General features: G+C 33.3%; 1 protein-coding gene across 1 annotated transcript in view; it reads left to right on the top strand.

Moving 5' to 3' along the window:
* LOC118184133 (solute carrier family 12 member 8) overlaps positions 1-14691 on the top strand; it is a 119541-nt gene that overhangs the window by 63831 nt on the left and 41019 nt on the right. The window contains exons 12-14 of the mRNA XM_085813613.1: positions 2229-2311; positions 2969-3086; positions 3200-3257. Of these exons, the coding sequence (XP_085669739.1) occupies positions 2229-2311; positions 2969-3086; positions 3200-3257 (259 nt within the window). The remainder of the gene's footprint in view (positions 1-2228; positions 2312-2968; positions 3087-3199; positions 3258-14691) is intronic.

The raw sequence follows: 14691 nt of genomic DNA, 5'->3' as shown, positions 1-14691 counted from the left end.
TCACCACTTGGTTTAGGCATTATCACTTCATACAGTTCATGCATATAAACCAACTTCCGTACTTTAATCTTGAATAAGTTTTTTAGATTTATTATTATATGTGCATCTTTGACGTTATTCAAACTCAGATGTCATGACAAAGAAGTATTTTTCAAAATTACGGAACCCAGTAAGCATGGAAATCAGTTCAAGTGAAGATAAGTTCCATTTTTTGTTGATGAAGAATGAAATTGTGTCTATGCATAGACTATTTGATGACAAGAGAGTAGGAAAGCAGTGATGAAGATAAAAATCAAGTAAGATGTGTAAGAAAGTGAAAAATCATGGTAATGGATAGTGAATGTGAAAGCAACAGTGATTCCATAGAGACAGAAAGTTCAAAATGGATAACATGTCCAGAATTCAAAGAAATTTCACAAAGAATACCTTTTGTATCTGACAAAAGAGCCACAGGACCACAAGTATCTTCAAATATAAAGGAACCATTAGATTTCTTTGAATTGTGTTTGAATTCATTTAAACTTAGCTGTAAGAAGTTTGGTAATTTTGTACTTTAAAAAGCAGTCTTGGCACTTGAATATATTTCTGTATGAAAGAACTATTTAGAATAACAATGTGTGTAATTCAGAATATTCAAAAGATTGCTGACAGTAAATAGTCAGACAAGAATTCATAAAATATGCGTGTTTCTTTTGGCAAGAATATATCAATAAATTAAAATTAGTATGCAATGCTCTTTAAATAGTAATTTCCTTATCACATTTGGACATTTGACTGTGTCATTCTCTCTACAAAACTGCTACAGAGGCTGTTCGCACATTTTTAGATGATTTTGGTAAGCAATAATAAAAAATTGTTTGTTGCAAAAGAAGTAATTGCAATTGTACTACGTTTTCAAAAGTCAAAATTATTGTCTGTGGCTTGAAAGTTTTGTTTTTATTCAAAATGGCGAATTTAGCAAAGCAGTGGTTCGAAGGCTACTTTTACGCTCTTTCCGAAGAGAAATATGCATACTCCGTTATCCAAAAACGATGTGAGAGTCATGGTTTTGTGATATCTAAAGCGTCAATATGTAATATCATCAACAAGAAAGGAAAAAAAAGTCAAATTGGAGCCCCAAGTGGGACAAAATTTCCAAACAAGTATCCAAGGAATAAACGGACATCTTCGACTGTTGCAAAGGTACGTTGTTTAATGTTAAAAGAAAATCCCCCTAGTCAAAGGACAGTTGCAAAATCATTAAAATGCTCGGTGTCCACTGTAAACAAAATGATAAACGTTGATTTAAATCTTAAGAAAGCGAAAAAACGCGATGTGCATCTTCTTCTTTCAAAGCATATCGCTCAACGCAGGACACGCTGCAGAATTCTATATGAAAAACACTTATCCAAAGAAAAATGGAAAACAATTGTCACAATAGATGAAGCATGGGTGTATTTAAATGATTGGAACAAAAAAAAAAAGCCATTTATTATCATAAAAGGGGAGAAAAAAATTTAAGTACATGGTTCAAAGAATCGAAAGAAAGTTTTTCTAAGGGGTTCATGATTGTTGCTGGTTTTTCTTATAATGGCAAGTTAAAAATAAAAAGAGTGCAAAAAAATGTCAAGATTAACTTCAAATATTATCAGGAACATATTTTATCGCCAATTTTTCTGAGTGAAATACCATCGCTTTACCCACAGTGCCATCAATCTGTGAGACTCCATCAGGACAAAGCTAGCATTCACACATCAAAATCCGCTGCAAATTTTCTAAAAGAAATGGAACAAAAAACTGGTATCAAGGCCATACCCTTCACTCATATCCCTACTAAATCTCCCGATGTGTCACCTATGGATTTTTGTGCTTTCGGACTTTTAAAAACTGCATTATCCAAACGTTGTCCCAAAACCCTAACAGGACTCTGGAAAGCTGTTCGGGAGGAATGGGATAGACTTCAAAAGGCATTATTATCCTGGAAATTGCGGTGTCGAAAGATAGTTCAGAATAAGGGATGTCAAATAGAACATTTAAAACACAAGAATTTTATGTAATTTTAATTTAGTTTTGTGAATACAATATACATAGTCTAAAAAATGTGTGAACAGCCTCTGTATTATTAATCAAGTATGTGTTCTACTAATAGCATAAAGATTTTCATAATAACCTTTAACATGAAAATTTTATAAATACAATATTTTCTTGTATAATAATGATATTTTAATATAATCTTTTGTCTGTTTCAGATAAGTATTATAGAAGAGAAATAGGCAGTAAACAAAAACATTGGTATACAGTCTTTTGTAACAGATGGTTGGCACTCTTTGGGGTAATTATTTTTTAAATCATACTGAAAATGTATATATATATATATACAGTAACAATATAAAGTCTGAAATCCAAACATGCAATATCTGGATCTCCAAACTACCAATCCAATAAAGAGACAAATATGTAAATAAAATTAAAATAATAAAAAAATCTCCCTCCCTCTCTGACAAAGGTTTAGGAATTGAGAATATAATACTCAGCAAAAGAAAGCAGGTGTGCTGTAAATGTGATGTTTTTCTCCATTTAACTGGCATGTCACTTTCAAACACCTGCTGACTAAGTAAGGAGTAGCACCTGGCCAATGACAATGCATCCATTGGCATAATGATGTTGACTTAGGGCCCTTTAGTGGTTGTGAGTGGGTTAGCATATTTCCATATGGTCTAAACAATAAGTGAAGCTCCAATGTTGCTATGCCTACATGTCATCTGACTCGATTTAAACTGATGACCTGTAATCCAGAATTGCCAGAGTCCTAATAATTCTGGATTGTAAACTTTTACTGTATTAAATATGTTTGTTTATTATTTTTTAATGTCAAAGAAATTACATTGTCTTTAAATTGATTAGTTAGTCAATTAAAAATCTAAAATTTTTGTAATCTTTCTGACATTTTAGATATGCAGTCAATAATTTATAATTTTTTTAACTATAGGCTGTTGTAAAGATAGTCATGATGTTTTTGGTCCAATGGATTTATGCTTTATCTTCTTTGCTGATTCTTATTGCTTTATGGTTTTATATTGGGCAAGTTAATCCAGGAAGCTGCCGTGGTAAGCATTTTTCTTCGAAAATCTGGGGGATTTTTTGTTATTTTTCTCATTTTATATAATGTTTAAGTGTTGTACCTTTAAATATTTGTTAGATCTATATTTTTTAATTTTAGGTGTAGCTGAGTTTAGATTATTTCCATGGATAAAAAACACATTCTATAGATGTTTAGGGTAAGTTTATTAAATTATTATTGCAAAACTTTAGGAAGGAATCCAGAAACTGGGTGGCTTATTTGGGTGTAAACTAACTGTATTAATTTATAGTCCGCCCCCAAATAAAAGTAATGCGAGTTTGTTTAATGGAATGCTACTGCTTTGAGGAAAAAAATTATTCATATGAGTTAAAAAAAATCATTCCTGTGAAGAGAATCTGAAATATTATAATTTTGTGTGCAAAGAATCGTACCTTTTGAGAAAATGCAGATACTAATACAGATATTCTATTATACAGAATACATTTATTACTATGAAGGCCCACCAGTGGCTGAACGGTAAAATTCCTGAACACTGGTAGTTCCAACCTGGCTTTAATTCCAGGTAAATGGGCTGGTTGCATGGGCATTTTCATGGTTTTTCCCATGTGTAACATGTGCATGAGCCAGATGCCCTCAGTGTTTTTCACAAAGGCATCTGTTCTAATCCATGAATTCAACATGTTGACGATATTTTTTGGGGGGGGATAGATTTAGAGTGCATGCTCCAATTCAAACTTGAATCACAATTAAAAAAAAATCTCCGTGACTATTTATTTATGTACACCTACTATATTACACCATTCACATGGTTCAAGATTAATTTTAGATCAAAAGATGAGGATAATTCCCCATTCAAATCAAAATACTGTTAAGAGAAACCGAGTAAATGACTGCCCTTGTCCAAGTTTTTTTCGACACTGTTGCCAGTTGCAGAAAAAAAAACTTTTGCTCATTTCGCATTCAAGTTGTAACAGCATTCCTCCCCCTAAGCAGATTTTCAGTAAATTTCTGGTAAATTATAAAGGAAAGAATTAAGATAAATCAAATTTTTTGGCACACTTCCCAATAACAGCTAGCTGTCGGTGAACTGTTAATGAACTGCTGTTCCGTTTTCACCGGAGAGCTGATCATTCATTCAGTAAAATGGTTGAATCGGTTCCAGAGCAGATCGTCCATCTCTATTGCAAATGTCATTTGAAATAAACTTGAATATTTAATCTTACTCGCCTGCCATTCCTCCTCAGTAGGGATGTTCACTGCTCAAAAAAAAAAAAAAAATGGGACAGTGCTATATCTCCCGTTCTACTGGGCCGATTGACAAAATTCAAATTGCGTTCTTCATGTCTCGAAAGCGCGACTTAGGATATATATTAGATTTATATATAGCACTATTCTAACATAGGTATTTTGACACAAAATCGGACTTTTTCTGAAATAACATACCAATTTTTTTACATATTTTGATTCTACGACTCAAATTACGCCTAAATATGAAATTTTGCAAAATTTGGAGCGAAATTTACAGAGAAATTCACAAATTTATGTTGGCACTTTTTGTTCAGTTTGCGCCAAGAATAGTTCACTTGGCGAACGTCTTAATATATGGCAACCTTGTTTCCTTTCCCGTGAGAGGAAAAAAGTCACCATCATTCTTTTTTCCAAATAATATTCTTTATATATTTTTTATTATAACTGTTATTATTTTAAGTAAATTTTTCTTTTTCGAATTTCATTTTAATTCTTTAAGTTGCATGTTTTTCTTCGAATAACTGTTTTAAAAATTTCTATTTACCTATTCAAACTGCGTCAATAAAGGTGCAGCGTTTATTTTTTTTTTCAAATAGTTTTCTTTATATATAATTATTTGTCATAGTTATTATTTTAGGAAATTTTTTAATTTTTATACTTTTTTTTAATTGTTTCAGTTGCATTGTCTCTTCAGATAATTGTTTTAAAATTTTCTATTTATTCCTTCGAACTGAGCATTTAAAATATATTTATTAATATAAATTTTCCAGAATTTGATTTTATTTATTTGAATTGCGTTTCTTTCCGAAGAATATTTTGTAACCCAGACTATGATGCATTTGAAAACTGCATATATTAAAAGAGAAATCACAGTAAAGCACAGTTAACACGCCTTTCAATATTCCTTTCAGAAAAGAAATGTATAAATAAGAGAGATGTATAACGGACATTTTAACATAGGATGACTTGCATACACTGCTTTAAACAGTTTAATCATTGTGCCCATTGCTTTACACAGTTTTATCTTACATTTGGTTTCTTAAAATGTTATTCACATTTTAGTCAAATATTTTATTTTTGAAATCGCAAGAATCAAATATCATAAGATTAAAAAGTTTTAAATTCAAAAAGAAAAGTAGAAATATTAAATTATACGCAAAAATTTATTTTTTCTTTTCTTTTTCTTCAGGCATTCTACTTTATTCTTGCACTTTTTCTTTAGGCATTCTGCAAGTATATTAAAAAGCATCCAACTTTTCGAAATATATTGGTATTTCTGACAATCATTTTAAATAAAGTTATCGCCTTCCATTTCATAAAGGCCCACAAACGGCCGAGCGGTAAAGTCGGTGAACACTGGTAGTTCACTCCGGGGTTCGAATCCCGGTAAACGGGCTCGTTACATGGGCGTTTTCATGGATTTTCCCATGTGTACCGTGTATGCTAGCTGGTTTCTCTTAGAAAGTTCATCACAAAGTATTTGATCAGAGCCTTTATCAGTCTTTAGAGGCTAAACATTTTGAAGGTATGAGATGAAAGGAAAGTCTGGTTTCATCAAGAGGTTTTGGTTTATTTAATTATGTCTAAGGGAAGGGATGCCTTCGTGGAGGACTTTCTAAGGGAAACTGGCTCGCATGCACGTTATATATGGGAAAACCACGAAAACGCCCATGCAGACAGCCCGTTCGCGGGATTCGAACCTCGGACCGAACTACCAGTGTTCAGCGATTTACCGCTCAGCCGCTGTTTCATCAGAAGGAGAAAAAACGTCTTTAGGTGACATCCACATACATCACTGGATAAGCTCCTGAATCTTCAAATAATTCGACTGAGAAAATCATGGGATTCTCCATTTATGATACGATATGATGTTCTATAATGTAATTTAAATTTATACAACCATATAGTCTACAACCAGTCGCTCTTCACTTTAATCTGTAATGATATCGTTTTTGTCTTTTCTGTTAACACAAGCTCAATTGATGGTATTTGGTGGTGGTGGTGGTGTACACGTCCAAGTGTTTTCTCTTTGAACACCTAAATTCTTTGAAGTATCCTGAAGGTATATTCAAAAGCGTCCAACTTTTTGAAACATTTTGGTATGTCTGACAGCCAAATTTCCCTCCAAATTTTTGCTTACTTTTCTCCCTAATTTTCTTCTTTCCTTCTACAGTTATTTTCAGTGCTCAAACAAAAAAATTAAGATTTTTCGATTGCTAGACTTCCATAAATTTTGCATTCTTGTCAATTTTTTAAAATATCATTTATAATATTTTAAAATATCATTTATAATATGAATTACATGAATTGTGTTTCAGCTGAAGACAGCTTTTCATTTTCTAGTCATTTTAACTATAAGTAAAGTTTAAAGCGAAGTCCAAAGAATAAATATTTTAATTAAAAGATTTTTGCTAAATGACAAAGAAATAAAACAGTCCAGCAGGGTTTATTCTGTACCACCAAGTGACCCGATTCTTATATAGGCTGAAACAATCTAAATCATATTAAAGATCATGTTCTTTATATACAATCTATAACGCGAGAGAAAAATTAGCTTCTTAAAACATTCTTTCTAAGAGGATTAATATGAAAGATTATATATATATATATTTTTAAAGCTGGGACTTGAACCAAACTGTCAGACTTTTAAAGTTTAATTTACATGGTGGTTATAATTAAAGTTCCAATTTGAAATGGTCATAAAAGGAAAACTACCAGACCAAATGTTATCAAACTTGGGAATCGTGTAAAGGAGGTTACGGGAATTTATTTTCCGCAGGAAAAAAAAGAGTTCAAAAACTCACCACCAGTGGAAAAATGGCGCTGTATACAATATTGGTAAATGAAATAAGACGTGAAAACATCTGTTTAAAATGTGTTTAATAGTTTCCGAAACGTTTTACAAAGCATGTTCAATGTAGCGTCCAGCATTTCCCGAGAGCTAGTTAAATCCTGTTACTGCATTCTTAACAGCAGTTCTTAGCATATCAGGAGGAATGTTACTGACATTTTTCATTTCTGCCAAATTGTTTAGAATATCACCATAAACAGTGCTTTTGAGATGACCCCATAGCCAGAAGTCACAGAGATTGAGGTCTGGTGGGAAGAGGGGAATTGTCGGCCTATAAGACGTTCATTCGTGAAATGTTTCCTAAGTAACTGTGCGACACACTTGAGGTGGGGCCCAGCCCTGCATAAAAATCGTAGTATCTAAAATGCCATGTTACTGCAGTTCCATGCAGTTCATGTATCACGAAACATTTTAACATTGACTCTAAGTGAGCTGCAATCACAGTGGTCCAGCTGTCGCCTGCTCTTCAGAGAAAAATGATTCAGTTATAAAACTAGCTGTCATTCAACACTAAACAGTGTGGAATGACTGCTATGCAATCGAATGCAGTAGGAGAATGCAATGGAACTAGGTAGATAACATGAGGGATTTCTTTGGCCCAAATCGATTAAAAGCGTTTTGAATCAGTATCTTCATGTTTTAGTGCCGAATTCAGGCTTCAAAAATTACAAATTAGCGATCTGTAAGAAAACAATTTCCAGATTGTACGCACTTGTGCGAGTGATTTGTGATCTCACATTTTCTAATCGCTAATTCGTGGTTTTCACAGACGAATTTCCCACTTACACAGATGGCGCACTCAACTTTTATCGAATTCAACGCTTTTGAATGGTAATTTGCTTACTTCAAAGTTTCTTAAGGGTATGCAACATGTTAAACCCATGTAACAAAAGGTTAAGTTAGATTCCTACCCATATTTCATTTAACAATATTGCATATTGATCCAGTAGTTTTCCTTATATGACCGTTTCAATGTGGAACTTTAATTATAACCACTCTGTATATTATTAAATTTTAATATGAAGCTATGCATTATATGTATACCATGCGTAAATTTTTCACTTTTATGGAAAAATAAAGAATCGAAGCAAATATACTTAGGATAATGGACCAAAACTGAAAAAATTTCCCCTTCCTCCGAAAATAAAATATTGAAACTTCGACCTTGAATTTATTGGGTTATCGAAATATTTAATTTGACTTATCTTCTAAGTCCTAGTTCCGACAACAATTCCGTCAAAACTTCCAAATTACTTAAGCTAAAGTAAAAGATTTAGTATATATTCACTGTATGTTAATAAAGTAATCAGAGTGGAATAAAAATAGATTATAAAATTTACGCTGATGCAACTTTTTGTCTGACTGCACAACATGTAATGGAAGAGAAGGCTTGTAGAGATCTGTTTTTGACATGCCTCTAAAAGTAGATGTCATACTCCTTTTGTCTCTTCAGTGTCAAAAAACTTTCCTTTGAGAGGCAACTTTAGTTTTTGGGAAAGAAAAAAAATCACAAAAAGACAAATTTGAAGAACATGCAGGACGATTGAGTACACATACTTAATTTCGGAATACAAGCGGTTCTCCGACTGGTTCTTGAATAATGAAAAGATGCATTGTCATGCAATACAAAAACATTTGGAATAGGTTTTCTGACTGAAAACGTAAGATTAAAAGTCATCTGCTTAATTCACAGTCATTTACAAGTCAACTACTCGGGCAATTGCAGAATCGTTTTGATCCTGAGCTTGTAAGACAAACCTAATATCACTGGATTTAAACACTTCTTTAATCTTCCGAGAACGTTCCTTCTTTAGCTCATATTCCAAGAATATTAAGTGAATACAATTATTGCAAAAGCAATTGAATATTTATTTGCACTACGGCTTGGTAGTTTACTAACGAGTTAACAAAACTTAAATTCTGCCTTTTGTGTCTAAGAATACAACAATATTTTAAATATTTACAAATAAAATATTAAATTGGAGATTTAATTGGAGCCTCACCAGTTGCCTAGCATTTGAAGATTGTTGAATACTAATTGTTTGTTGCAAAGTCTAACCCAGGCTTGCATGGTTGGTTTTCGTAGTTTCCTAGGTTCTCTTTACAAAGGTTCTCTATGAAAGCATCTTAATCAAATAGCTCACATGTTCTTTCTATGTTCAAATAACCAACTAACCTAGTTTAAGCGCGATTTCTAAGTGAAGTTACCAGCAAAACCCGAATACTCATTAAAAATCATGTAGCTTGCCAATCGGGAGTAACATGAAAGATACGGCGCCAATAATTGAATTGCTGCTAGGGTACGCTGTTTTTAAACTTAGATGGTCATTCCTTAATTAAATAGCCCACCAGCGGCCAAGCGTTAAAGACACTGAACACTGATAGTTCGGTCTGAGGTTCGAATCCCGCGAACGGTCTGGCTGCATGGACGTTTTCGTGGTTTTCCCCATGCGTAACTTGTATACGAGCCAGTTTCCCTTAGAAAGTCCTCCACGAAGGAATCCCTCCCTTTAGGCAGATAACCCTCGTGTGCTTTTCGATAATTAAATAATCCAATCCAATCCGATCCTTAATTAAATATAATTGATTTGTAACTTCTACTAGAGCTGACGGTAAGAATTGAAGTGTAAATAAAAAATATCGTGTGCAATCTTGATTAATATAAAATTAGAAATGTTTGCAATTTATAAGAAGGATTTATTATACTACTAATGATTAGGATTCAGTTCTTGACAATTACATTCTAAATAAGAATTTTAAGAATATAATGAAAATACGCTACGCACAAAAATACATTTTAAGATAAAAAAATGAGTTGATTTTTTATGTTTTAAAACTTCTTGAATTCATTTAATAAACATTGTAGCCTCGTTGTTAATTGAATCCAGAATGTTGGGTGTTGTTTATATAATTATTCTTACTTGTCCACAGAATCTGCTGACTTATCCAGCCATTAAGTAGCTGCAAATCATTTCTACACAACCACCAAACTTCCATTAATTCAGTTTCTAGAGGGTTGTATGTTTATATCATAATTTGACTTTTATAAAAATGATTATTCTAAATCTTATGTTTGTATAAAAATATACTATGCTTTAAAAATATGTATCAGCCGCTCTTTCAGCCACTTCAAAAGCAATAGTTTGTTTAGAAATAAATTATGCAGTTACTGTCATAAAATTCAAATGAACATCAAACGAAAATTCTCAGTTTTAGACAATTCGATTTAAATGAGGTAAAGCAGCAGACGATAAAACGCCGAAGGTAAAAATTTACTCATGCAAAAATTTACTCTTATTTTTTTTAAAAGATATAGAGAAATTTAAAAAAATATTTAAAAATTTGAATAATATCATCTGTAATTTTTAAAAATAGCTTTAAATATAGTATTAATAATTATTTATTACGCATCATTGAGGGAAAAAAATGTCATATAATTAATTCTCCGTAAAATTTTACTTGAAACTTAAGGTTAAAAATAGCTGTGGCAATTCAGTGTAACAAAATTCCATAGACCACATTTGGCGTTATTATCGCTCAAAAAAAGATGCCAAATTTCAAAATGCGAAAATATGTAAATTCGTGTATATCTTAAAAAATTCTGAATAGAAAAGTCTAATTTTTTGCAGATATGCTTAAAAATACACCTACTTTAAGATGATGGTAAAAATTTTATAGAATTTTAAATTTTTTTTCGAAAAATTTATAAAAATTATTTTAAAATAGAAATTTTAAAAATAAAACACAAAAAATGGGTAAATTTTATTTGGAATGAATCTAAATTTCGAAATGTGAGAGAAAAAATCGAAAAAGTTTAATAAAAAAAAGAGATATTAATAAATATTTAGCAAATTCAATTAACATTGAGGAGCTAAAATTTTGAGAGCTAATATTTTAAAAACTACTCGTTCGATTTTTACAAAACTTGGTATTCTGGCATAATTTGAGTCGTAGAATCGAAATATGGGAAAAAAATGGTATGTTATTTCAGAAAAAGTCCGATTTTGTGTCAAAATACCTATGTTAGAATAGTGCTATATATAAATCTAATATATATCCTAAGTCGCGCTTTCGAGACATGAAAAATGCAGGTTGAATTTTGTCAATCGGCCCAGTAGAACGGGAGATATAGCACTGTCCCTTTTTTTTTTTTTTTTTTTTTTTTTTTAAGCAGTGTACATTCTACAGCATTAACATTGCTACATCATTCTCATTACATATATAGAGAGAGATTTCAATTGATTTCTGCGTTCCTCCTCCTAACAAAGTGGCATTGAAGTTGATGGAATTCCTCTTCTATTATGTTCTTTTTTATTTAAATTTCTTTGTTTTTTTTATTTTTTGATTTGGAGTATTTCTTATTTGAAGTGTTTTGGTTTTTGTTTTAAGTGAGATGTAAGTCTAAACTGCAGCATTCAAATTAATCATGCGATCCTATGTAACGATTAATGCAGATGCCTCTTTCCCAATCAAATAATTGTAAACCAAAACTTTTATTCGAACCGAAACTTTTGACTCCCTCCCTTCTTCCTCCAAATTGATGTATCACTTTTTCGCTTCAGCTTCTCTCTATGCACTGCTTGTACGTAATTTTGCTATGCTTGATTGCTATCGCAACAGTTATAAAAAATTTAAATGTTTTTAATAGGCCCGAGTAGAGTGCCAAGTGAATTGTTTCCTCAAATGTAATTTAAATAAATATGGAGTTTAATATGGCTCGACTGCTTCTTCTTCAAAATGGATGGACGCTCTATGGATCAAGCATCTACGCTAAACAGCATTGCTGTGTTTCTACATGTCAGTGGTCTTGCATCAATGCTTCCAAAATTGTTCTGTCGTTACATTTTTAGTTGCACAGGATCGAGTTATGAGCTACTAACCTCAATGGAACATTTATTCCTTAGTTGGATTTCTGTAAAATAGTATCTGCAAGTTCATCATTCATATCTGGAAACATTTATTCGGCCTGTTCTAATTATGAAGAAATCTACACAGCTTTATTATTCTATGTTCACAGTGAATCATGGGAAAGCCGTGTTTCACCGAAAATTTCAATGTAAGTCATTCAAAATGAAATCCTTCATGTCATGTCTTCAAACTGCAGTCTTCTTCAGAAAATGTGTGTGGAACTCCCTATGCAGTGTTTATTCAACTAATCTAGCATCGTTAACTAATGGATAAAATAAAAAAGAAAATGTTCATCACTACTTGAATTTCGAATCAGGTAAGGTCAAACTATGGTTCACAAAAATTTAATGTGTAATATAAAAAGCATGAAAGCAAACTCATAATTTTAATCGGCAATAACCTCATTTTTTTTTTTTTTTTTTTTTTTTGTTTAATTTGGGGACTTCCTTTCTCTATTTTTAAAATAGCACTATAAGTCTAAACTGTGTCATTGAAATTAATCATGCGATCCTACATAACGCTTAATGCAGATGCCTCTTGCCCAATCAAATAATTGTAAACCATTTAACTCTTTTAACTGGAACTGAAACTTTTGACTCCCTTCCGTCTTCCTCTGAATATGTCACTTTTTCACTTCAGCTTCTCTCTATGCTCTTGGACGTAATTTCGCTGTGCTTGCTTGCTATCGCAACAGTTATAAAAAATGTAAATGTTCTTTAATAGGCATGAGTAGAGTGCTAAGTGAATTGTGGCTACAAATGTGAATTTAAATAAATATAGAATTTAATCTGGCTTGACTGCTTCTTCAAAGTGGATGGGCGCTCTATGGATCATGCATCTACTCTAAACAGTATTACTATACTTCAACATCTCAACGGTCATACATCAGTGCTTCCAAAATTGTACTTTTATTATACCAGATGGCCATAATTAAACTGACAGTGCTCACAGTGTTCTGTAGCGCGATCTATTTGCGAGAATGGCGCCACATTTTGTAGGAAGATTAAACAAGACGGGGGGCGAAGGATTCCGCGAAAAAACAAATTAATTTGAAAAGTCAATGCTAGGTAAATATTTGGCACTGTGTAATAGAAAATAGAGTGTTAACAAATTTAAATCAATACCGAAATTACCTTTTATTTTGCATTCAAATGAGGTTCAATGTGGCTGCCGTTGTTGTGGACCACATATTGCATTCTGTGCACAGTATGCACAACAGCAGAAAGTAACATGTCTGCAGGAATCTCCCGTACAGTCCGTGATATGTTATCATTCAACATAGCCAGGTCCTGGACCACTCCTTGATAGACCTTGGTCGTAAGGTAACCCCATAGCCAGAAGTCGCATGGGGTAAGATCAGGCAACCGAAGTGGCCATGCAGTTGGAAAGTACTCTTTCTGTTGTAGCATCTGTTGCACCCATACAGCAACATGTAAAGGGGCTCCATCTTGCATGAAAATGATTTCCCCCAGGCATTGTGTTTGCTGAAGTGCCGGAATGACAAAGCTGTTCAACATGTGTTCAACATGTGGCGATATTTCTCTCCGGTAACAGAACAGGTTTCCTGTCCTGTTGGGGTAATGTTCTCATAGAAGAATGGACCTACGATAAATTCCGCTGTGAACTCGCACCAAACAGTTACCTTTGGTTAATGTAAGGGAATTGCTGTGACTGCATGTGGTGGTTTGTCATCCCAAATTCGGCAGTTCTGGGTATTCACAGTTCCATTCAGGTAAAAGTGGGCCTTGTTTCCCCATAAGATTTTCCACACCCAAGCATCATCCACCTCCATTCTAGCAAGAAAGGTGAGAGCAAAAGTCAATCGCTTATCATGGTCAGGGTACAGTAACTTCTGTACGCGGCTTATCTTGTACGGATAGAAGTTGATAATCTTTCGTAAGATTTTCCATACCGTACAGTAAGGCATATCCATATTCCGAGCTACCTCATGAGCGCTAGAGGTGGCAGCAATATTGTCTGGTCCTCTGTTGACAATCGCTGTAGTAACTTCTTCGATTGTATCCTGTGGTACAGGTTTTTGTCCTCTGACTGACTAAACCTTCAGAGAACCTGTTTTCGCAAACGCCGCAACCATTGTTTTTAGCCCATTAACTGACACAGGACCGTTACCTTTACGCATTTTTTTGTGTGTTCTAAAAGTGCGAAGAGCGGCTGACACGTTGCACTGGTTGAGGTAAAAGAATTTGACCAGTAGCGCATGCGCGACTAAAGACATTGCGCATAAACTTTCAATTAATTTTATTCCATATTAATTTGCATTTGTTAACACTCTATTTTCTATTACACAGCACCAAATATTCCCCTAGCGGTGACTTTTGGAACTAGTTTGTTTTTTCGCGGAATCCTTCGTCCCCCGTCTTGTTTAATCTTCCTACAAAATGTGGTGTCATTCTCGCAAATAGATCGCGCTGCAGAACCAGGACTTAAAAGAGAAGGGCTAGCTCATAGAGCTTTTCCCCCTGAAGCAGAAAGTGAGAAGTGATGACGTAGCCATGATGACACTGAGCGCGCCAATATAATTCACAGCTTGGAAATTAGCGTTTTTGAACCAGCATTTAAAATGAACTGTGTGTGAAAGATAGCTATAATTTGGAAGAGGCAA

Source organism: Stegodyphus dumicola, chromosome 3 (genome assembly GCF_044657685.1).
Source record: "Stegodyphus dumicola isolate Sdum_Otavi_A_Nest chromosome 3, ASM4465768v1".
Taxonomy (NCBI): domain Eukaryota; kingdom Metazoa; phylum Arthropoda; class Arachnida; order Araneae; family Eresidae; genus Stegodyphus; species Stegodyphus dumicola.
Note: the sequence above shows the minus strand (reverse complement) of the source record. Positions and strands in the feature narration are given on the sequence as shown.